Source organism: Falco punctatus, assembly GCF_963210335.1.
Source record: "Falco punctatus genome assembly, chromosome: 10".
NCBI classification, from domain to species: domain Eukaryota; kingdom Metazoa; phylum Chordata; class Aves; order Falconiformes; family Falconidae; genus Falco; species Falco punctatus.
In genome coordinates, this window is record NC_137590.1 from 8,607,359 (window position 1) to 8,633,047 (window position 25,689).

Below are 25,689 nucleotides of genomic sequence, written 5' to 3' on the forward strand. Positions count from 1 at the left end.
GACCTATTTTTATTTAGCTGGGCTCAGTTATGTGCCTTTAAGTTCAGATCTTAAAACTCCTTCAGCCAAACTCTGCTTTTGTGTGCCGGACTGACTGTACCGACTTCTGAATTCCCCTGGCTTACAGCAGCTACAGATTACAATCTTTCATCTGGAAGAGATAACCTTAAAAAGAACTCAAAACTGTAATGCTCACACGTTGGTAAACCTTATCATTAAGAAAATGAATGCTACGTATGCATCGGCATTTCAAATTACTTTATCCCCTTCGCTCACACCCAGAGCACGGAGCTCCAGCCCCCTGAGTTCGCTTCCTGCTGCCATTTCCTGTCGCAAGCCTAAAATGAGAGACTTTGACAGACCTCTCATCGGCCAGCTCACTGCCACAGTCTGTAGTTCATGTAATACAAGGCAGTTATTTTCATAATGACATCCTAGCATAATGTGGGAAATATCCTTTATTTTCCGGGTATTTCAAGGGGAAAAATATACATATCTGTAGTGCTGTGCAACAGGGAAATAAAAACTGTTCATTATTGTTCTTAGAAGTGTGTTGCATTTTGGTCACCAATATGAACAGTTCTACATTTCTCTGCTTTGCTAGTAGTGAGTGAAGAATCGCCTACAAGATCCAGAGGAAACTGAAATAGGTTTTGGGTGTCTGCCTGAGGGATAAAACCTAATTTACAATTGTGAGCCCCAACAGCAGTTTCTTCAGTTTGGTACGGCACGCTGACTGCCACCTTCTCAGCACTTGCTTCATTGCAGACACTGATCCAGACCCCAGAGTCAAGGTGCACGCAGGCTTTGGAGTCTATGAAACAATTGACAGGAGAATATCTCACTGTACAAAGATACCTGCACAAAGATTTGGGGGGAAAAAAACAGTCTTGCTACTCTCTTCTTAAACACTGGACAAAACAAGCCAAATCAAGGATCTCTATGGAGTACAGCATGCCAAAAGCTATTAGATGGTTATCTATACTACTGCTCTCACCCTTGTCATCACTAGATGGCAACTAGAGGCAAAACTGGTGACAAAAGTGGGAAATCAAGTACCACTTGCTATCCCAGACAAGGCTTGTGAGCTGTCAAAATGAAACTCAAAGAAAACCATGTTTCTCCTGTGAGCTGAGTGCATCTTCCTGCCTTCACAAAGGTGCGATTCTTTCACAGGCTTGCCAGGGCAGCATCATGCTGTGGAAGAGGGCGCAACAACAACGGGGTCATGCCAGCGATGTGCTATCCACCCACTGGGATGTTTATTGTGGCTTACCTTGCTTCAGAGCAGCTTATCAGTGCTTTTTGCAAGGTGCTGTGCAGATCAGATCTGCAGCAAGTGAGCTCCCCGAGGCAAGTGCAGGATCCACCTCCTCCTTCCACCCAGTGACATTTCTAATTAATTAATTGGGCTGCAGAACCGGGCCTTTTTGTTCTGTGTTCATGCAGCCTAATACAATGACAACTAAACACAGCCATGGTAGTAATAATTAAAACTGTCTACAGTGCATAATGAGGGAAAATGAAAGTCACAGGTGCATAAGATCCCAATTTTCAGACAAGCTGAGACACTCGTTAACATCTGACAACCCAAGCACAAAAGCTTAATTCTCAATCTGCTGCCAGATTCATCGGCCAGAGTCTGATCAGCCTCTGCGTGATCTGCATATCTAGCTCAGCTTCTTAACCTTCCTCACCTTAGGATATACCTATCAAAGAAAGCAATCTTCACTTAAAAGCACTTCAGGGCATATCTGTAAGAGGCATCACTGTATCATAAAACACTGCATAGGTACAGAGAGAACTAGCTCGCCTTCAGCACGGAGCAGAGACCTCCAGATAACCCACTGCAAACTACACAGGCTTCCAATTCAGACCTCCCATCTGATTCTGGGCCTCCCATCCTCTAAATTCCCCTTCTGCCAAACATTTATTCAAAGTCCAGCAGACTGAGACTGCCTGCAGAGGCTGAGGGGCGTCGGAGGAGGCAGGATATGGAACACCAGCATGCAAATCCCTGCTCCAGACTGGGCACTGCCGCTGGGATAAGTCATGCCTCTCCGCTACCAGGAGGTAAAAAAAAGAAGAAAAAAACCCATGCAGTTTTCCCAGCAGTGAAGAAAAGCTTTAGATTTAGTGTGGAAAATGTTGTTGTTCTTTTTACTTTCTAACATCTATTCCAGCCAGAGCCTTCTCTGCTCTTATATGGAAACAGGGGCAGGGCATTTTGGATGTTTCCTCGAAATGGCATTAAGAGCTACCTCCTTTTAGTGTATCATCTCCTCTAGTTACTGCAAAACATTCTTGGGACAGGTACCATTGTGGGCTGCCAAGCATGTTCCCATGCACCTTCACGATTCGCTGACATCGACGGAACAGTGGCAGCACAGTGGGAAGGAATTAATACATGGGCTTAAAAGGAAATACAGGGTGCCAAGAAAATTGCTCGGACTGCACAGGCTCATCTGAACATTCGCAGTTCAGAGGCCCAGAGCCTTTCATTCTTGCTGTAAAATAGCATGGCTTGCTGGTGGTGTGGGAAGAAATTGGGATGCACAGCATGCTTTCTCCCCCCTCCATCACCAGCTGATGCCCACATACATTAATTTTTGGCTCGATTCTTACTTTTTGCCAAAGACATTGCCCCATAAACCATGCACACGCTGTTCACTTGGGCAATGTAATTTCTTAAATCCCTTGCAAGTCACTGGATATATGGCTTAAGCTGCCTCTACCCTAGTTTATCAACAGAAAACTTAGGAGCAATGTGTTTTCTTAACAGCACAAAGGGAACACAAAGTTTACATAAAACAGGCTGACGCATTTTCGTACTGCAGAGCGAGTCCTTTGTCTTATTGAAATCAACAGGAGTAAAGGATGGCAGAGTCTGGCCCTTCATATTTGCAAAGTGCTTTTTTTGATCCCCAGACATCATTATGATCCTTCCAGAGCACAATATTTCAAATGCAAAAATCAAGCCTAATGAAGGGTAAGTTAAGCAAGTCCAGACAATTTACAAAGAAACAAATGTCCCTTTGCAAAAGCTTTAGAAAATCCAATAAAATACACATACTGCTTAGTGAGGTGAGATGAAATGCCTGCATGCATATGATAGTAGGAAAGAAACAATTCAGCTCTGAAGAAACAGGTAACTACAGCAGAATGCATTTTTTTTCATTTCCTCCTGTAAACAAGAAAACCTGGATTTCTGCTGCCCACCCTAACAGTTAGATCACAAGCATATTTTCTGCAGTCAGGTATTCTTTGAGTTAGAAATCAAGTGATGTTTATTATAGCATGCCATTATGAAAACACAACACAGAAAGCTCAGGAAAGGCAGTAAAGGTGATGCTAGGCATCTAAATAACTCTCAGTAACCTTCTTCCTGTTATTTATTTATATTCATCCAATACTAGTCAGGACTTGGGACCGTCTTGTACTAGCTCTGTGCAAGTAGAGCAAGTGAGCAGACAAGACGAAAAGAGAGAGAATCTACAATCTGCCACCCATTCCCCCTTCATCGTTGCTCAAGAGCTAGCAAAATCACCTGAAAACTTTGTCAGAAAAAACTTTTAAAAGAAGCAGTTCTAATGGAAAAAAGGTAGCACTGGGCTGTAACGGGGCTTTTCTCTTTGAATTGAATCTGATTTGGTTTGCTACACTCTCAGCCTATATAAAAAGACCTGAAAAAATACAGAAGATCAAGTGATGTATTCCTGTATTTCAGTATGTGTATAAAAATAATTTTACTTTGATATAAAAAATACACACCGTATACATTTTCCCCCACAGACTTCTAAAGCGGAGACAACACAGTCTTTGCCCGTAGTTCAATAAAATCTTCATTTCCATTATGATTTCTACAATAGCGTTCACTGAACATGAGATCAAACAAGCACAGAGGAACATGTAATGGTGATCCTGTTTCTTTGATAACACATCCTGTTCCTGATTCCCAGTGTCTGCATTTTTGTGAATCAATAACACAAATATTTGTACCTGAGTCTAATTTTACTCACATGGTTAATCAAGTGATTTTGTTTTACTTACATTAACTTGAATGGGATTACTCAGTCGAGTAGAGTTACTCACGAGCACAAATCTTAGGATGAGACGAGACACAACAGCACTACAGATCTGTCTTAGCCTATCAGGGAAAGTTAGAAAAAAAATGCCTTACCTGATGTTTTTTCTGTGAACACCACCTTGGACTCTGCTGTGAAATTCTGCCCTGTCAGGATCATCTGTTGTCCTCCATAAGCGAGGCAGCTATCAATGTCTTGTCTTTCAACCATTGGAAGTTCATGAGCAGACCTTTGGGCTGTGGACAAATTGCAGACATGAATGAAACCAACTCCATTTTACCAGGACTTTCCAAATCTTCCCAGAACTGTCCACAGATCGATCTTGTCATCGTTACCATCCGTTGACTGCCAAAGCAGCTTCTCCAGGGTGCTAAATTTAGGTTTGAGAGGGAAAAATAAACTTACTCAAGGCATTTTATTTGGAAACATTCAGGAGCTGGCTGCAGTGTTTCAGCTGTGCTGGCCTTACTCCTTGTCCTTGAGAAAGGACAGCTTGGATGAATGAGCTGGAACTTGCCCATGCCTTTTTCCAAATAAATGGCCAAATTTTCAAGTGCAGGCACACTACCACCCTGGAGCCCAAAAATTCCACCTGCAGAGAGGATTCCACTGAATAACACTGAATTCCTTCAGGGGAAAAAAAAAAAAAAAAAAAAGACAAAACCAACATCAGCTACAAAAGCCCACTGCCTCCTACAGAACAGGGACTAGGCTGGGCCTGGAACAGAACGTTTGGCAACAAAAGCACCATCTCCATGTGCAGGCACTGAGCCTTGTGCACACAAGAGGGGCAACCACAAAGCCACATTTGCGAGCAGGAATGGTCACACCAGGACTACTGCAGCCTGGGCTCTTTGCAAACATGTTTTGCAGAGGCCTGAACGTCTGAGGAGCAGGGCCCCATGTTGCAGGCTGAGTTTGATTATAAAAGGCAAGGAAAGAAAAGGTAGGGCAGAATCCAGAGAGACATGTACGTGATCAAGGATTTCTAAGGTCTTTACTGTTCTTGGCCACAAACTTGGAGCATGACTTTGGCAAGTTATTCTCTCTTTCCCCAGCCAGAAAACCAGATAGCACCATCTCTCAACCTACTTTCTTCTCATCCCATTAAAACAGCCATTTGCATGGTCAGAAAAGCTTCGGAGAATCCCAGTCACCATCCCTACAAGCCCATTCCAACTGTTTGCTAACAAGCGTCAGGAGCCGAAGAAAGTGAAGATGTGAGAATTGTTCTCTGTAACGCAGACAGATGGAAGATATCATGAGCTTCCCTGTGACCAGACCAGGTGGGCAGCAGTTTGGGTCTGGTGAACTGCGAGTTCATGACCTGCACTCAAACTCCTCCAGATTCATCCACCCCAACTGGAAAGGCCTCTAGAGGATGCCGCTCATCTACTTAACAGCTGCCTTGGCTGGATTTTAACTTTCTTTGACAAACAGCCTGCTCCCAAGAGACCTTGAGCACTTGTGTCTTCCCTTCACCAAACACCATTGGCTGCCGAGCCAAAAATAAGGAATTATTATCCTATATGTTCAGTCCTGGCCCTCCACTCACACACAGGCAAGGCTGTGCTTTCTGTGACCTGATCCCAGCACCGTTTTACTGCTGTGCAACCTTTAGAAAGCCAAAAACCCACCAGCTCTTGGCCACGGTGAGAGCTGTACGAATCCCCTCAGCACATGAAGAATATTTGGTGGGAAAATACAAGCATTAAACCTTTCAGACAGGTGTCTGTAGAAATGGGGAGCAACTTTTCTAACAAGGACAAGCTCAGCTGAACCCTTTCTGCCAGTCATGACACAGAGTTTTTTCTCTTGTTAAAAATACAGATAATTCAGTATTTGTAACTTTACTGTGCCATTTGAGAGGCATTTTTTGAAATCTATTTAAAACAACCTTATGACTCATTGTTCCCTTCAAATATATAAAAACAGCTGGGCTAAGATACTGCCAATTAAGAATATACATTCAGATTATTTTCACAGAAGCTGCTAATTTCTTTCACATGGCTGTATGATTAATTCCTTTCCCTAAATTCTCAAAATGTTGATGAATTCATAATTGGATTTATCACACAGATCTGTAACCTCAAAGGCTTAAGAGTAAATAGCAATCATCAAAAACATTCCTACAACAGTCAAAAGAAAATGAATTTCAACTTTGCCTTGGATGTTGTTTATTCCTATTCAGTCCCCAACTTTCACTCCTAAAGCATCCCAAGTCATCAAAATTCCAGATTTAACCTACATCTCCAGACTTCAGTGTATTAATGGAGAGCTTTGTACCTGACATCCCACAGACCAGTGGTTCTCAAGGCTTTTTCAGGACGAGGAAGGACAAATTTTAGCCTGGAAATAACTGTCTGACTCATCTTAATTACATTTGGATCTCAGCAAGCTGGAAATCACTGCTGAAGACCAAGCCTCTGTCCAACTTCCATAGAGCGCAGTGTTTGTGTATGCTGCAACCTACCAGGGAGCCGGGGAGGACAGCCGGTTCACCGGGAATGTGCATCCCAGCTCTTAGGAAATGCCAAAACCCCTTCTGCCATCCTCAGCCTAGCTGGGACAGCCCCAGCAGCACTGCCTGGAAGCCTGCAATGGGCAGAGGTGTTCCCCGATGCAGCTCCGTGCTGCCACAGCCCCATGGCCAGTAGCAGCCAGGCTGATGCGGAGCCGTGTTCTGGGATGGCTACACACCAGCAGGCTACAGGCATCTCTAAAACTGCTTCTGCCCTGACCCAGATTTGGGTGTACAAAACTTGTAGGTGTACAAAACTTGTGCATGCTTTATACATGCTGCAGAATAACACCATTTGGAGCTGACTTTCTTAACGCAGATAGCATGCTAAAGGAAAAGGTGGAGGAATTATAGGTAACTACCAAGCACCAAGTTTCCTCTGTCCCATTCGCCTGCACTCTTCTCCTCCCACTTGGTGGTTTGCAAACCCTTTTCTAAAAAAAACCACTTTTCACTTCCAAGATATTTTTTTTTACCCAGGCCTATAAGAAGGTTTCAGCCCATTCCCCATTTCCACCAGTAATGAGGTTCAAGGTTCAGTGTGGAGCTGCCTCGGTAGGGTTACTTTTTTTTTTGCTCTGCAAGAAATATTAATTGCCAATAAATCCCCTTCCTCTAAGGCTCATGATGGGTGGACTGCATGCAGTAATTTCACACTATTCCTTCTCTTCCCCCAGGGGTTGGCACTTCATAAAGTGACCTACAGCTACTGGAGTTTATGAGCTTTGAATAAACAAAACACTGTTGATTTAAACAGTTGGGGTGTTTACTTTCAATAGCAACAGTTACTGACATAAGGCAGCAAAGCAAATGCTATAGAAATACTCACACTTGGCCTGAAGCAGTGTGTCAACCTATTAACAGGGGACATTATTTTTCTATTTTATTTGACTGTCTGCAAATCAAGATGTCATGGATACATGGTGCCAAGAAATACAATGCATGCAGCAACATAAGAGAAAGAGAGCTGCTGTCTCAGAGCGCTGCAGCACCTCCAGTGAGGCTCAGCCTGGGAGGGGAGCAGCCCCTGAGCTGCCACCCCTGCCCGTGCCACCCGGCAGGCCCACTGCTACCCACAGCCCACCCAGGCTCGCCTGCACCCGCTGCACGGGCACAGGGTGCTTGTCGGGGGCTGAGACACTATCTCCTTCCCTATGCCAGCAGGTGGAGGGAAGGTTTAGAAGGCCTGATCCTCTGGGTCAGCAGGCTGAATGCTTCACATGGGATGCACAAGCCTGGAGGCTGACTGTAAGGAAGTGGGCCAAGGCAGGGCAAAGGTGTTTCTGGCTTCTCCACCTGCCCGCAGCACCCATAACCATCCCTTTTTCAGCAGAGAGGCTATTTGGTTTCTAAAAAAAAAAAAAAAAGGATTATTTTGAGACAACTAATTACCTGGATACGTCTGTTGTGGCTCCAAATCTCCCCCAGGAGAGTGTTGCCCATTGCTGCTAGCAGGTTCCAAGTGACAACCTCAGTTGTATTCCCTAATGTGCTCCTCAGGTAATCCCAGATCCACCTGAGTGCCCCTTTTGCTCCGTGCCACCCAGCTCTCCCCATCAGCACTCCTCCCGCACGCATCTTCAGGGACAAGCAGTTCTAGCCCTGCCTGAGCATCGTGTTTCCTTCCACCACCTTGGAGGGCTTCCAAGTGCAGCCCTGTCTTGCCCAAAAGCTGACTCGTTTTATGAGGAGCCTTAACTGACGCTAAATGTCTCTTAACAGCCTCCAGAGAGGAACAGTCTCAGCAATCTCTCTCCTGCATGTGCAATATGGATGAGGGCTGGATCGGGTAATGTAAGCCAAGCAAAAACACTAACGTGATTTGCCTCTCAGGAGGAATGGGCTTGTGAACTCTGCGCAGGGCAGTGCGGGTCTGACCGACACTTCCAGGGCAGAGATACTCTACAGCCTCCGTGTATCCACGCACCATCTCAGTGCCACCTTCTGCAGGGTGGCTGGAAGCCTCCGTGAAAACCTCTGTATAAATAGAGTCAAAAGAATAGCTGCTGGAGTCAAATCTGCTCTATGCTGTCTTTCTGACACCTGCAGCACTGGATCCAGAGCTTAGCCACAGCTGGCTAGCGCTCAGGACAGATCTTACCCTGGGCAATCACAAGAAGCAGGATTGAGGCTCACCTGCAGCAAAGCTAGCATTACCTCAAATTGCCATCACAAGCCAAGTAAAACCAAAAATGTGGCTGCTTAAAAGAGGTGGGGTCACAACTTGCACCCCCAGTGCAGTAGCCTCCCCAGGGCAGATGTCCAGGTCCCTCTTTGGACCCACCCTGTCCTTACCCTGCCCAGGGCAGCCCCAGCCCATCTCAGCTTGCTGGAAGCCTTCAAGCTGGGATTCACCACGCCTGACATGTCTTTCCAAACCACCAAAGGCTCTTGGCTCTAACTACTGACTTCTGTTGGATCTGAGAAGAGCAGATAGAGCTGGGAGTCTGGTGCTAAAAAAAACCCAAACCCTAGAAGCAATAGCAGAGGCATAATTTGTTGTGGGATTAATTCTTCCACCTCAGTGCAAACCTTAATGAGCCAAAGTAAGTATTTCATTCCTGCTGTCACACTCTGTTTATTTACCACAAGCTGCCTGCCTGTGGTAGGACTGATAGGATAAGAGCTCCTGTGCCCAACGCTTATCCAACGCATTAATGTCCTGAGAGACTTTGATCTCATCCATCACAGGCTGAAGTGCCCTGAGCTCTCTGGTGGGACAAGGGGCAAAGGCTGGGGAGCTGCAGTATGGGAGCCAGGGGAGGACCAAGGTCAGGAGACACCTTTAGCAGGCAGGTAGCCATCAGCAAGGTCCCCTAGAGAGCAGCAGTCTTCTAATGGGTGGGATGCAATGATTCACCTCCTGGAAGGAGTATGGGGCAGTGGATGGCTTAAGTGAGGATCAATTAAATAAAGCAAATTTCCAACCCTCGCGATTAGATGGGAAACCTTGGAAATGTGATCTAAACGCTGTGAAAAGAAGAACCCAGTATGAATGACAACAGCTTCCAGTTTGTTGCCAGCAAGACTTAATCAGCAGTTTGTGCAGAGCCATCCAAGAAAAAAGCACCAAAAATAGAGGGCTTTTCTCCACCTTCTTCCCTGCACATAATTTACGATGTCCTTACGAAGGAGGAGTGACAAGTACTGATGGCAGTAGTGTCAGATAAGTATGATACTTTCTATGAACTGCAGCCAGCTCACCAAACCAGCGTGTGATTAATGACAGGAAAACCATGGCCTCGGTTCACTTGTCTGTCAATCATCTCTGTGGGTATGCACAGCACTTCCCTTTAATCCCTTGTGGAGGAGATCCACCGAGCTTAAATTATGCTCGGAAATCCATGCTCTGCGTAATATGCTGGGGTGCTTGCTTTTACCAACAGCCGTATTGCAAACACAAAAAGTAAACAGGAGTTTATCCTTGCAGCAAAGCTTGCAGAGCCTGCTAAAAGGGCAGGCATTTTCCTTCTGTCTGACTCAGACTTTCCAGACTGAAATATTTCGGTTGCACATTAGACGTGGCAAATGTTGACAGAATTAGCTTCTAACTTCTGTGCTTTAGGAGAGAGAAAAAATTCACTTCAGAAAAAGCACTATTTTTTGTGTCAGCTGTATTTACAGCAAACTGTGTGACTGTCTTGAAATGAAAGGGGCAAAAAATAGCCTTTAATTCAACTGGAAACCACGCTACTCTCATAATAATCATGGTTTATGGTTAAACCTGCACATGGGTATCTCCCATGTGCAAAGAGACCATTTGTTTCAGCCTTTTTATCTCAATAAACTAGGGTTTCTTCTTGCCTGCCATTGTATTCCAACCAGCACAACTCCCAGTCGAGGAAAAAGCACTCGCTGGTTTGCCAAGACAACATTCTTTTACATGACTAGCTCTTTCCTCTGTAGTTATTAATGTGTCACATATCATAGGCTCAGATTGTCTAATATTATGGGAAAATCTACTAGAAGGAGAGAAAAATAAAGGAAACTTCCAGGGAAATTGATTAAAGGGAAATAAGATATTTTACCCAATTTAGTGGAACAAAATATGGTCAATAATAGAAACTATTTAAATTCCTCAGATGGACACACAGTTCTTTAGCAATAAGTTTTGTTTGTTTTGTTTTTTTACCACCTCGGAATATTTATTGTAAGAACAAGATTTCAGACTTCTTCTCTCGTGCCAAGTGCAACTGTTTGCATTTTAAGGGATTCATGAGCACAGCTTTGTATCAGCCAACACGGATTATACGAAACACAAACTGTGACACACATCGGGAGAGTTTAACCAGGTTTCGTTAGAAGAAAAACTGTGACACAGCGTGGATGGTACTGCCAAGCCTACGCTCACATCTTGCAGACACTTGCATAAAGCAGTCTTTGGTTGCAGACAGCATGGACTAAACCAAGCTGCCTTGCAGGTGCTTATGTGGCAGCTCTGACCTCCCTTCAGTACTGCTCCTTCTCTGCTCCGTGGATGCTTCAGCCCAGGGTTAGAAACAAAACTCCAGAGACCAATCACTCACTGACAAATGAGTTCCAGCTCATAGTGAAAAGTAAATCAAAGCGAATCAATAGAATTAATGTTACAGAAATTATCTTAACAGTTTGAAAATAATGATCAGGTCAGCAAACCCCTCCACGGGCGATGCGCCAAGTGGCTTCTCGTTATTAGGGCAGTATTTGAAGGGACAAGTTAACTCCGTAACCCTTCACACCTGCAATTTCACCACCGTCTGTGACAGCAGCCCTGTGACAGCCCTGCCTGGCCCAACACGAGCTCACCTGCACGAGCCGGCTTATGCCTGTGCCTAAAGCACGGAGCTGCACAAGCAGGGACGGACACCGGGGCATGCACAGCTGCAGCAGGACTAACAGCACCGAGGTGCGCAGGGGTGCGCAGGCAGGGAGCGGGGCCAAGCAGAACGCTGCCGCATGGGCCCATTGGCTGTGCATCCTGGGGTCACCTCATGTAGTGCCTCTGGTGCTTGCTGCCGTTTCATGGACTGAGCATGGAGGAAGGGATTTTTCTTAACTTTCCAGCACCACACCTCCAAGACAGTGGCTTTTTAACCCTAAGTAAGTGATGGCCTGTTGCTACAATTATTAGAGGGCTTTCAAATACCTTTGCCTCCTCAGTGGCTTCAGAACGAATCAACAGGCAACAGGAGAAATAATCTGCAAGCTGCTGAATGCGCAGGCTTGTCTGGATATGAGGTCGATTTTAAGCATAACTGATCATTTAACAACATACCACCTCCTTGGTCCTCCCACACAGCTGCCTGGGGAGGAACTTGCTCCGGATGATGCTTTGAACCTGTGAAATCCCCTCCTAAAACCTGTCAAGTGCCGAATGTGACACAGATGAGGTGGAACAAAATCGCCCCGTGAAAAGCAGATACTTCACAGTTCTTGCTTCATTGCAGCTAATGATCTGCTGACACCGGTGGGAGTTTTCAGCCAGGATCAGCGTCTGCTGAGGAGAGTGCTCAGATATTCTGTTGGTAGCAACAGTGCTCTCAGGGGAACCCCACTGGTAGGGAAATGGACAGTTATCTTAGAGCTGCTACTTACTAAGGCTTTCCCGGTGGGATATTACTAACAGCTACCAGACAGGAGAGACCCTGAGGATAAGGGTTCCCAGGTGCCCACGTCAAAAAAAACCGAAAAGTGAACAAAGGATCAAAAAAAAAAGAGAGAATCCCAGCAGCATGTGAAGGTGAGAGGTGGGACACAAAGAGAAAAGCCGCAGTGTGCCCCTTCTTGGCAGGGCACCTGAGCTTACCCGGGACTGTGAGCTCTGCAACATATGCACATTGGGAGACACTGAGATTACCATCTCCAGCGTGATTTCGCCTGCATTACTAATGCTGGCTGAATCAACTGATGTTTTTAACCATCTTCCCAGAACTGGGCTGAGATCAGGAAGTACTACTGAAATGCAAAAACGTTGCTAACTATGCAAAAGGAAGAGGCTTATTACTCCAGATCACTTTATACGCTGCTTCCACGAGTTCAGAAAAGCACAGTCCTTAACATGTCTCTGCAAACTGCCAGTATATCCAGTATTCCAAAAACAAAACGTTTTTTTTCCTTGGGGAACAAATAATTCTTTTCTTGTAGGAGCTTTGCTATCTGCTGTGCAGCCAATATTTTCATATTTTAATGATAAAAAACATAAAAATAAACCATTTACACTGCTATCTCCACTCTTGGCTTTTTTATGCCCCTAAGACTCAACAAAGCAAACCTATCTCAGAATAAATGCCTAGACATCTCAAACAAGCCATTGCGAACAGCAGTCATTGCACAGGCAACTCAGGTGTGCACATACAATTCAGAAAAATGTGATCTTACTCTGGAAACCGTGACTGGATTTCTGCTTGAACGCTCTTCTCTTTGGTGATGGGCACAAATACAGTGTGCAATTGCGGAAGGGTCTTAGAAATGCCTGGCTAACTCATATTTGCTTTTCCTGTGGGAGAATTTGAGCAAGTGGGGTGTGATCTGCAGGGTTCCCTGCACGACCCAGGGACCATCCATTCTCTGCTCGGGACTCATGCTGTTTTGCTGCACAGTGACGTAGGAGTTACACCTGGAGTTTCCCCACCCGAGTAGTTCCCCATTGTAGGCACGAATGGACCGTTTCCACTCAAAAAATAAACTGAGGGAGAAGCCAGGTGATCCTTTGCCACAATTCCCTTCCTATCCACAGAAGCTGCAATTTACTGAACGCTTCCTTTAGCAAATGGGCCTTTGTTTTGGCAGGGACAGGTTTGGGGTGGAGGCCACTATTGTTTCAGCCATCTGGTCCCACAAAGGATCGTAACTGTTTCCTACGGAGAAAGGTGGTGGCTACTCCCACTATTCTCCCTTCCCCATCACAGTGCCAGGAGACCTCACTCCGTTGCTAAAATGCTCTGACAGTTGGTATCTTCTCATAAACATTGCCAGGAGATCACACACATCCATCATCCTCTCCTTAGCCTTGCCTTGTTTATTCATTCCTACTGTTTTTTAAAAAGCTGCCATCAATAATTCAACTAGCCAGTTTCTCTTGATTTCCCATCCAAAGTTGACTCCTCTCTCTTCTTCTACCCAGTTGTTATTTAAGTAAAGCCTGCATCCCCATAAACAAAACTCACACATGAGAAACTTTTCAATGACTTTCTTCACACGATTTATGGCAAGACAGGTTCTGCTAATGAGGTGAGTCATTCAGCAAAGGGAGAGAAAAACTGTTCATTATGTATTTGTGAAATCCCCAAACCGCTGAAAAGGCACCATTTACCAACAAAAAGCATCACAGGATGCACACGAACCAGCAAAGTGGGTGGAGCCCTTCCAGAAATGACTGTGACACGGGAAAGGGGGGGGGAGGCACCTTGTCGGAGGCCTCACTTTCTCAGGATTCAGTACGTTAAAATGAGTGGGAGGTGCAGGTTTCTCAGCTTACAAGCTTATAGGATTTGCCCCTCAGAAACCAAAAACGCAAGTTTTCTTCTGGCCCTCAGGGGAATACCAGAGCAACCCAGCCTTTCCCTGCTTCAGCTGCAGCCTGAGTTGTACACCTCTTTGCACTGACATCTAGAAAAAACAATAACCAGGATGCGCCTGAGCCTCAAAATCAAACATGTTTCCCCATTTCAGTTGTTCTCCTAGCACAGCTCAAATCAGAGGACTGCAGTCACTCCTTCAGCAGGCAGGACCGGCCACAGCGCTAGGATCTGGCCCATAGTTGAATTCAAAACATCCAAACACCTGCCAACTTGTGGAGAAATTCTGGTTGTGCCTCCACTCAAAATAAAACCACTCGCAGGAAGGCAGGCAGCGTGCACACTCGGGCACAAACGGGGAGAACGTGTACACACCCCTACACACACATCCACGCCGGCTCCCTGCTCCCAGAAATGACCTGCTAGCCAGAGGGCTCCAGCAGCAACACGCTAATAAACAAATTCGCCAAAGCCCAGAAGTCCCTCACTGTCTTCACAAACGCTAAGCACTGCAAAGAGCCACCTGCCACCCAAGCTTGTGTCAGGAGAGGGAGTGCACACAGGTGAGAGCCACAGGTCACTCAAACGGTGGCACAGACAGAGACACTGGCTCCTTGCGTTTGCCAAGCTGAGCAGGTTTGGGGTTTTTCCCCTCAGTGCTAACCTGGAGCAGAGGCACAAGATGATCGTTGTTGCAAGAGATGGAGAAGGAGTAAATCTCAAGGGATACTTACAGCATTCGATGGGGTTTGATGCTGCTTGCAGAGAAATGATCCTGCCATTGGACTCGGGGATGTGCACGCGGAAAACAAGCCGGACGCGGGTGTTCTTCCGGCCGATGTCTGTCTCTCCCTTGCGCAGCTCGATGTCTGCATTCCTCAGCTTCAAAATCCCCGCACAGTCAATGCTGCCAAACACACACGCCGTTTAGCTTAACATTCCTGCTCTCAAACAGCTTGGAAATAGGTGACAGTCAAGAGGATTAAGCTGTTTTGCTTCAACCTCCGGGTTAAAAGCACTGCCAAATACTTGTTCTGTGTAGGATCTAGATACGGCCATTTCAGCAGTTACAGGGGAAGAAATCCCGGACGTGGCGAGTGAGGGACACTGTTGGATCCCTCCCCAAAGAGTCTGGGCCCAGTGGCTCAGCATGTCCCAGGCATGTCCCAGCCAAGGGCTAGGGGTGGCCTTAACTCTGGCAACAGCAGAAGACAAACATCATCTCTAAACTTCATAACCCCGAGTCTTATTCCCCTCCAGTGCTAAGCACGAGTGTGCACAGTGGGGAAGGGAAAATGATTCAGCACAAGGAGGGCACACAGGGCAGGCAACCAGCTGAGCCGGTGCCGCAGCCCTCGGTGAGCTGGGGACCGTTAAAGCCTCCACCGCCCGCTCTACCAACAGCTCAGCACCGAGACTGCACAGCAGCTATTGCCTGCACGTGGGCAAATTAGTTCAGCTCCATGGAGAATCACAGCAGTTGAACCAGCTAATTGCGTGCACCACCCAGGCATGTTTTCCCCACGGTTTGTAATGCAAGCACTGAATTCATCTCTGAAGCAGGAACCAAACCGTTCTCTCCTACTTTTGGACAAACTAGGTGCTACTGCCAGAACTGGGCTCTCCAGCCCTGGCCCAGGTCACCATGTCATCCTCCAAAGCCCTGGGATGTTGTTCCCAGCCAAGGCAATAGCCTGGAAGAGCAGAAAATGGTTCTAAGCTCCCATTCACCACGTCCCTGCACAAAGGGAGCATGTAGGGAGCAGAATGGGGCTGAGCAGCAACGAAATGTTTAAGGTTGCTCAAACCAGCATTGCAACTGAATACTGGTGCAAGTGCAGGTTAACTTCCTAAGAGTCCAGCATGACCTAGCAAACACGCCTGTCTACATTAAGAGAATGTGCCAATTAATATTTATAGAATCCGAGATCTTCAGCTCAGCAATAGTCCTTGGAGGGTGCAGTGAGCACTGTTATTAAACAGGCACTGCCAATCCATTTTGATACCCGTTTTAAAGACACTCATTTTTCTTCTTTTGATATGAATTAAAATCACATTTTGGGAGACATAAACCCCAAACTGTTTCCTTCCTACACCCACACTGTTTCTTGCCATTGCCTGTGTGCAGGGGTTTATTACTCCAGCGTTACTTGTTAGGAATGAGGTACGTTTTCTGAAAAAAGATATAAAGAAAGAATGTAGAATTTGCGATGAAATAGAGGGGCTTAAAAACATAGCTGCTCTGCCAATTTTGTCAGTATCCTCTGAAGGATGGAGATACAGCTCTTCCCTCTGCAGAGCAATCACTCTCATGCTGCCTGGCACACATTCAAGCCTGAAGCTTCAGACTGGTGCCCACTTCATCCCTCTGCCTCCATAAAACTGGAAGAGGTAATATAGAAAAGATGTGCCTGTGCTTGCTTTTCTGTTAACCTATTACAACAAGAGAGCGCAATTCCATGGCCAGAGCACTTGGCTGAGCTCAGAAGAGATGTTTTCTATTCCAGTAAATGCTATAAAATGAATCGTACACCTTTCCTCCATTGTCTACTGCTCCTTGCTTCTCACTGTGTCCCTGCAGCATAAGGACTTGAGATATGAGTCTTGTTTTGCTTAGTGCCCTACAAACCCATTCTGACTTTGAAGATGACAGATGATTACAATATAGTCACCGCAATTGGGGTAAAGAGCAAAAATGCCTGCATGGTCACCTGATAAATGGTAACTCTTTAAGCATTTAACCCAGGTGCTTGCAACTGCTGCTCATGCTTTTGTAAAACGGGTCTTACACTCATATATCTTCCTGATGCTTTGGAAAGGGGAGTCCCTCCAGAACAGGCATCATTATTCATTTAAATGACTCCTTTCCAAAAAGAAGGAACTTCATATGCCAATTTAATCCTCCTCAATTTTGCTAATAAAAAGAAATATGCTTACGTTGCTTTCATGTTGTTTTTGGGTTCCAATGGAATCTCTAAAACTTTGGTGTTGCCAATGATTTTTTCATAGCTGGTGGTGGTGACAGTTTTTCCTGTAATGCGATGGACTTGATAGAAAGCATGAGGTTTAAGTATCCGTTCGTCTGCTGTCCCAATGAAGATCTGAAGACCCAAGGGTTTGTTCTCCATGTAACCGTGAAGCTGGCAAGACATTAAAAATCTGTTATCGAACACAGAGCTTGAAATGCCTTCATGTCAGGAAACCAAGTAGATATACAGATATGGAGATATAGATATTCATAAAGGTATATGTAGTACAGACTCTTTCCCACTCTCAGAGACAGACATCCTCTTAAGAGTATTTGCTGGAGTCCGTGATACATAGGGAAAGAAGACAATGGAAAGGATTTAATTAATGATGATAATACTAAATATATCAAGAAGAAAAAAGAATATATTAAGAAGAAAAAATTCCAGACAAGCTCTCCGTTACCAGAAATTGTTGGTTGTCAAAACAGATTGATAAAACCCCTCAAAAGATAAATTTCTGAGTACACTTGTTTAATTTGCAGTGACTGTTTCCTAAATGAGGTTCAAAAGATTTTTCTCTGTGCGGTGGATAAAGCTGGTAAGCTGCATTGACTCGCCACACCAGCAGCCTTGGGCAGCAGCAAACACAGTAAGGACAGAAGAAAGTCTCTTACTTGCATTTGGTATATACGTGGTACTCCCATATGCACCTTCTGCAGACCTTAGCAACGCTAATGGAAGATGCCCATTGACAGAGGGGCTTTAAATCAGTCCCTACGTGACATCCAACTTGGAAACCCTCGTTTCTCTCCAGCCTAACATTCAGTAGAATGACTTTGCCTCAGCTCAGCTTGTGATTCCTACTTCATCTGCAGTTAAAAAGTATTTCCCCCCCTAAACAGGAAGTATCTAGCAAATGTGTCTGCAATTTTGAGAACTGAAATGTTAAATGATGTATGAACATTTCAGAAATTAACGATCCCTGCCACATCCCCCTCTCTGGCCTTGGCACACGCAATCTTGCCCCAGCTCACATCCATTTCAAATCCAGCTGGAAGGACTGTCCTTCCAACCTCTCACTTTGCTGACATCACCCTGAGCTTCACATCTCTCCAGCTTCCCCGTCTCCCTCATACCAGACATAAGGTGCCTGCCTTCATCGTCAAAGCTCTGCTCTTCTCTTTGCCCTCTCATCTCTCATTTTCTACCCAGTTATCAAAACCTATTTCCAAACTTCCCAAATCCAGCGCCAAACACCAGCATCAACTTCTTAGATACTCACAACATTGCATTTTCTGCCCATCAGCCTCCTCCCCCAGGGGGGATGTTCCCTTTTAGTATCTACATCTTCACCTGACAAATCTCCCTGTCTGCAGAATTCTTGAATAGTTGTAAACAGAAATATGTTCTTGGCCTCTTGAAATCACTTATGTGATTTCAACCGGCGTTGAGTCGCTGCTCTTTAAAACTCATCCTTCCCTCAGCTCTTGGTTCACTTTCAGCCATTCCTCTTGCACTGCATTAAAATACTATCCGTACAGGTAGATGTGGGGTTTGGTCTGTCTGTACGGTACAAGGAGGTCTTAGTTACACGTAGAGACTGGGGCCTTTAGGGTTCAGGGACATAAACACACTCTTCTGCCCTAAATAACATGTTTATAAACAGCATTTGCTGCAAGAGAAGCAAGAAAGCCAGAGTGCCTCCATAGGCCAGGCGACGAGGAAATTTCTCCTTCTTTATTAACATGCAAAATTACAAATCAAACCATCCTAAATTTCTCACATAACCAAAAATGAAAACCAGACATTTATCTACCGCATTGCCAATGATCCAGCTGAAAGGGAACTTTATGGTCTGAGACATGCTAAATTTGTTTTCAATTACTCTGTCCACATTCAAAACCTTGATGAAGCCATACAAAGCAAATAGTACTGGAAGATCAGAGAAAAGGAAGATTAAGTTAATAGTATTCATGGCCAAACTGGTGGGTTTTTTCTTTTTTCTTTTCACCAGTCAGCAGGAGGTATCTCTGCGTAGAAGGATTAATTCCCCCCTGGAAGGGGACCACATGCAGCATCAATGCAATCCTGGCAACCTTCCTTCAGTATGGCAAATGTAAAGCGACACTCACTCTTCTGAGCTATCATTACTCATCTAGCACATATTTGCGAGGCATACAAAGACAGGGTCTATGCCCCAGAGACCTTACAACCCAAGGGCCCGAATTTGCAGCCTCCACTCACATGAATAGCTCCATTGAAGTCAACAGGCTATAAGTATGGGTTGTGCAAGAAAGAATTACAGAATCCAGCCCAGCTGCAGCTCAGACACCTACGATAACTCACTCGCACAAGCGCTTTGGGAGATTGTGAGGAGGAAAAACAGGGTACGAGGCTCTGTGCAAACATGCCAGTTGGCTCTGGGAGCGAGGTGGAGGAGGAGCGGAGCTGGACTCCAAGCGCAAGGGTTGGTATTGGAGAAGCCGTGTTGCCAAGAATGTGATAAATACGATGGCAGCCAAGGGGAGTTTTCGAAATGTATAGAGTGTATAGAAGATTAAAGGCAACAGAGGTCAAAATGATAGATCTGCCGGGAACAGGCACGAATGTAGGAATCGCCCCCCGTTTATCCATGGAGGACCATTAAGCCCAGGTCCTCTGGGAGCCATACTGAAACCCATCCTAGGTATGGTACTTTCAAACTCCAAGATTTCCTGGCCTTCAATGAAAAGCCATCTTGTCTTTACAAGGGGAGAGAGAGAAGAAGAGTCGTTTTTAAATACTGAGCATGTTTATTGTCATGTCTGACAGAGTAATTTGAGTAATTCTTCATGGATCCAGCTAAGATGACAAGAGGATCCTTTGGACTGGAACAGTTACTACAGTGACAACAAAGAAGCTTTTGCTCTACCCTCTGTGTCTTGGCAGAACAAAATCCCAGAGTTACAGGTGGGAGACTGGAACGGAGGAAAACAGATAATAAATTACAAAAGAAAATTTGCCCCCAGTGAGCACAGTCAGTAGCAGCTACAACAGAACCAGCTACATACACAGTTTTTAATACTGGCCACCTTTAAAAGTAATTTTAAGTGGTGTTTGCTCATGTACAGAATGAGTTCCCAAGGCAAAACTATTCATGGTCTTCTAATAATATGTATGTCTGTGGCTGTGTGTCTGTATAAATGTATACATACTTGAAGAGAGAAATTGTGTGCTCGTATGGCAATGTTTGTATCATCTGCTGGACAAGGGGGTACAAATCACAGTAAAAAGCCTTCTGGTCCTCCACAGGACCAGATTTTAAATTAATTGTCTGATCAGGGGAAGAAAGTAACATAATTATTTGGTAATTTATGGCATTATGGCAATGCTTTAGGATGACATCACTGTAAAATCAAAATAGCGTTATGAAACACAAATACAAAGAGAAAAATACATGTAAAAGAGTCACGTATCCCCATCTGAAGGTGTGTGTCCTTTTCTTGAGTTAACTGATTATGTTTTAATGGATAATATAGGTGGTCATTTACCACAAGAATTTCCATCAACCTTTTGCTTGCTAACAACACATCAGAATGACTTAGGAACAAAAAATGAAGATGACAGCCCAAAGAAATGCTCCAGGAGCTTTAACATCAGCATTTTACAATCAGCTCTGCCAAAAACTTACTACGTAGCTTTGGTCATGTCATATAACCTCTCTGTTTACCTGTAACAAGAACAGTGATGCTAACCCTACTTTGCAGGGATAGAAACAAGTTAATATTTTGTGCTGCATTTTTATATAGAAAAATTCATTGTGAGCTAGAATGAAAGCACACATTAAAGCTACGTTTCAGATATGTGTCTCTCCTTAAAACTGAACTATGAGTGACTGTTACTCTCAATAAACACTCACCTCCACTATGCTAGGTGGCTGCTTTAGTATTTAACTACAATGCTGATCTTTCCTTTGGCAGAGCAAAGGAGTAGAAATAGCCCTTAAAGAACCCTACAGAGAAGTGAAGATGTAAAACATTTTTTAAATAATAACAACTTTGAAATGCATTTTTTCCTCCTTTAGCGACAACCAAGCCACTCCGAAGTCTCAGTTTTTCAGGTCTATTCTTCTGCTCATCTCAGGGAAGGGGGGCAGCGGCTCACCCTGCAGCTGCCCCGGGCTGGGGGGTACAAACCCCGCAATGGCAGTTTCAGCAGCAATGAGAACAGAGGACCAGCCCCGTGCCAAGGTGTTCCTTTACTCTTTTTCACTCCTCTTTCCATGAAGAAAACGAAATCATCTGGATTTCGGTTTCAAGAGAGTGAGAATCAAGAAAGATTTATGAATACAGAACTCTGGGAGGAAATATTTTTGTGTATTATAAGGTGACCTATTCACAATAAAACTCCCCCAAACTGTATACAGATCGAGCTGGAAAAAAACCAACTCCTTTGAGTCACATTTGCCACAAGGGGAAAGAGAAGCCAGACATGATGTGTACCTTTCCGTACTCTATTTTGGGATTTTAAGATCCTATTTCTTTCAGCCGAAAGATTTTTCTAAAACTTTGCTTTTGCATAACTCTTATAATATTAACATAGCCAGACATGGGCTGGTCTGTGACCTGAAGAAATGCAAAGCACTTTGGCAGATAAACAAATAACATCATTCAGAAAACAAGGAGACTTTTCTTGTTTGGTTTGCTGCTACGATTGGGTTTCTAAACAAAATGGAAATGTGTGGCATGATTAAAATCATTGGCTCACCTCTGCACAAATAAAACTCATTCATTCTGCACTCCATCCATGGATCAATACCAGTCAAGTTTGGAAGAGGGGGGTATTTAAGTGCCATTTTCAGGAAGGCACGTATGTAATTCTGCATGCAAAAAAAATGAGCAGATGTACCTTTAGCTTCTGTGCATTGGCCGCCCAGTCACCCACCTGAACACAATTCCTGTGATGGTACCAGCAACTGCAGCCATCAAGACCATGCATTAGCCACATTAAACAACACGGGGGTTTTTCCTGCACTATTTTAAAACTCAGGTATTCTTACAAACGGAGAGTCCAGCTCCAAACACACAAGCACTTCAGGCCAGAGTTTAAAACTCACATCTAAAGCAGTGCCTACCCCAGTGTTCAGATGAACCGAACCCTGCATCAGCACAGCTGGCATTGCCACTGGCTGTGGGGATTTAAGACCACAGGTTCACCTTTGCTGTGCTGCATGAACAGCGAATCTCTTTGCACAAGCGAAGCCTGCAACACTGCTTACTTATGCTGTCCGGTAAACAAGTGATAAACTGACAACAGACTCAGAAAGGAAGGTAGTTCCTTCAAGATTCTGTAGGCAGTCAGCTCTAGATACACCATACGTATATGCGGAGGGAATTTAGTGAAACCTCCAGAATTTAAATCTCTGAATCTTAGACATACTTGAGTTTAAATATTGTTATATTTTATATAGAATGGCATTATTAGCAAGAGGAAAGAGAAGTCACAGGAGGTAAGAAAGACAACTTTTTTATTCTTAAATGGGGAAGCCGGCGCAGATCAGTGCAGGGATTTGCTGGGTCTCATAAGGGACAAGCAGCCAAAGCGCAGTGAGAAACCCAAGGTCCCCGTCCCCCTGCGCGCTGCCTTGCTGCAGGGGTTGCCAGCCTCCTTCTGCAAATGGCACAAACGTGCGGTAGGACTGCTTGCTGGCCACAGCACCTTGGTTTTCACTAGTATCGCAAGCTTCTGCCTTTGCCTTTTTAATGGACAGGTTTCAGAGCTAAATTTTCTTGGGGATTTCTGGTTTGGGTATTGCACATCTGAAAGTCTGCAGGCAGACAGCGATGGGCTTTACAAGACAAAAGCAGGAGCATCTGCAAATCTTATGGGCACCTTTGAAGAGCTGCAGCAAGAACCTGCGCAATACAGACACCAATTGCCTTAGAGTAGAAGGGAGTAATTTGTTTCCCATTCATCCCAACAGAGCTTTGCTTGTCAGGTATTTAGGTCTTTCTCCCATGGGATGTATAAAGCTGCATCTTTAAAGCTGATTGCACACATCTTCCTGTCTAGACAACGCAAGCTACTGCCAGAAGGAAAGTATAAAATTGCAGAATGAATTCACTAGTCTTGGTGATTTTATTTGCTTGAAAGTAATCAGCTCTTTTGCTTGTTTCAGCTCACTGTAACATGAGGCTTAGTCCATTAACTGCTGCATATTACTTGCTATCTCCCCATGGAAGTCACTCCAGCTTCCCTCCGACCAGGATGTGCATGTGTGTGGTCAGCTTTGAAAACAGCACTGGGGTGATTCAGATAGACCGTCCCCAGCCGGTAATGAAAAGTGGGAAAACACAGCTCGACTAGCAACGTTTAATTAGAAGCAAATACAAAGCCGCGTGAGAAATCACTTCCTCCTACTGCTTCCCTTTTCCTGCTGTACACAAGGAGATAAGAAAGCACTGAAAGGTTCACCAGGAGCGGCACGTGGTCACGGCACCAGCTGCCCTAGGAAGGAGCCCCAGCTCACCCAACGCCCACCTTCCTCTGCAAACTGCAAGAGGCTGCAGACTTGAAGCCGTGTCTCAAAGCTTTTGACACCACAAACTATTCCCCTGCTCGGACTCTTCATCATTCCCGAGGCTGTTTCGCGTGCCAGCAGGCGCTCCCAGACACTCGGCAGCGGACAAGAGGAAGATGTGCTTGTCGGAATAGCCCCAGCTTGGCACAGCATTTCTGTCACGCCTGTTCAGCTCCCTTCCTGGTGCAAGCAGCTTTGTGTCTTGGGTTTTGATCATTAATTGTCATCATTGATACCTTTTGACTGCAACAATTTCAAGGGGGTTTGGGGGAGGTCTTTACTCAACAATACTCCTACCAAGATGGAAAATTTTACTGTGCTGTCTCTGGGAGAGTTGCATATCAATAGCTGTCAATAATAAAGACAAAGACCTCAGCCAGACACCGGCTCATGTAGCAGCTTGCCTGCCTGCTTCGGTTAGAGCTGACACTGAGCAACAATGTTGAATCCTGTCACATGTTTTTGTTCAATTTAATGTACTTGGGACATAGCAAAAGAACGCAAACCAGAAGGAAATCTCTGCCCTGGTTCTTTTTGCTCCTTACCAGAGCAGTCTAAAAAGGCCTCCAAAGATAATCCTTTGAACATCTGATTCTGTTAAATGATGAGGTTTTATTCTACCCAGTTTAAAGTGTTTCTTATTTTGGTGACAATTTTGTCAAAATTCCAAGGACTGAATCTCATTTGCTCTGCTGCTCCTTACAGTAAACGACAACCAGACTCCCAGTGTCTAACTGGGATTTCTGCTTTCACACAGGGTTAACATACAGGTCTGGGATGCAGGCAGCAGCTCTTGGGAGAAAGCAGTTGGGGATTTTGTTCCTGGCTGTCCTGACACTAACCTTACACTGCAACATAAGCAAGTTGCTTCCTCTCTGTGCCTCAGTTTCCCCGCGCCTATGAAGAGCTGATCCTGTTTTCAAGATGCTTTGACTATCTCAGCCGAAAGTTTAAAAGAAGAGGCACTATGCATCTGACTACCACACATGCACAGATATGGGGATTTAGAGATCGCGTTTTCACAGCTGGGTGAAAAAATGAATTGTCTCCTACTAAGAAAAACAGCTGTGTAATTAGAGAGCTTCCATGCACACTCACGGTGAAAGACTTAAAGTTCCCCCAGCATGACAAAACTCTGCCACAAGTAGATCAGAGGGTGCAGATTTGCTGATTTTGACAGCATTGCACTGGGGGAGTTTCTCGACATGGGGCTTTGCCACCAGTTACCAGAGCCAATCCCCTGCCAGCCGTTGGAAGCACTGTGGAATCCAGCCTCAGCCCAGCTGGAGCAGAACGGAGGGTGGCAAGCAGAGCTGCTTTCTTATCCCCAAACCTCGCAGCTTCCTCTGCCACAGTCACTTCACCCCTCCCGGCGGGCAGGTGAGGCAGCGATGCTTCAGGTGCATCACGCTGTGCAGCCGAGATGTGGCACAAAGCTTGAGAGCAACCACGCAGACAAGGGGCAAGCTGGGACAGCAGTAGTAGCAAAAGCATCTTGGAGTTACTCACTCCAGCCTGAGCTGATTGATTTGACTGCACTGAACCAAATCCCCAGAGCTAAGCCCTCTGCCAGGGCTTAGTGCTGTGCCTCCTGTGAGGCGGGTTTAGGGTCCAGGAAGCATACCATGGCCTTTGCTCAGGCACTGGCTCTTTGACTGAATGTCAGCAAGATTTTGGAAAGGATCTTGGCTGAAAAGCATCTTTTGGAAAAAAGAAAAAAAAAAAAGAAAGAGAAATAAAAAAAAGAAGAAAAAGAAGCAAGACCCAGGAACCTCTCTCCTCCCCAATTTCTTTCTCAAGCTGAAACCCACAACACAAGGCATGCTCAGAGAGAGAATAACTCAGGTCTGCTGGAAGCATCAGGGTTTCAACAGTTGTTTCATAATGAAATAGAGACCCTAGAAAATTTTCACCGAGCAGCAGCAGGCAGGAGTCCAGTCCCTTTCCCCCAAACAGCCATTAGTCTGGCGAGCACGATGCTCCCCTTGGATGCAGGAGATGCAGGTGCGAGTCCTCGCTTGGCGCAAGGCGCTTCCAGTTCAATAGACATTGGTCTTGA

General features: G+C 45.2%; 1 protein-coding gene across 7 annotated transcripts in view; it reads right to left on the reverse strand.

The window, feature by feature from the left end:
• NFATC2 (nuclear factor of activated T cells 2) overlaps positions 1–25,689 on the reverse strand; it is a 104,585-nt gene that overhangs the window by 48,125 nt on the left and 30,771 nt on the right. For all 7 annotated transcript variants that reach the window (XM_080404233.1, XM_080404235.1, XM_080404234.1 and 4 more), the window contains exons 4-6: positions 17,040–17,242; positions 14,837–15,009; positions 4,181–4,321 (exon numbers count right to left, since the gene is read on the reverse strand). In XM_080404233.1, the coding sequence (XP_080260359.1) occupies positions 4,181–4,321; positions 14,837–15,009; positions 17,040–17,242 (517 nt within the window). The remainder of the gene's footprint in view (positions 1–4,180; positions 4,322–14,836; positions 15,010–17,039; positions 17,243–25,689) is intronic.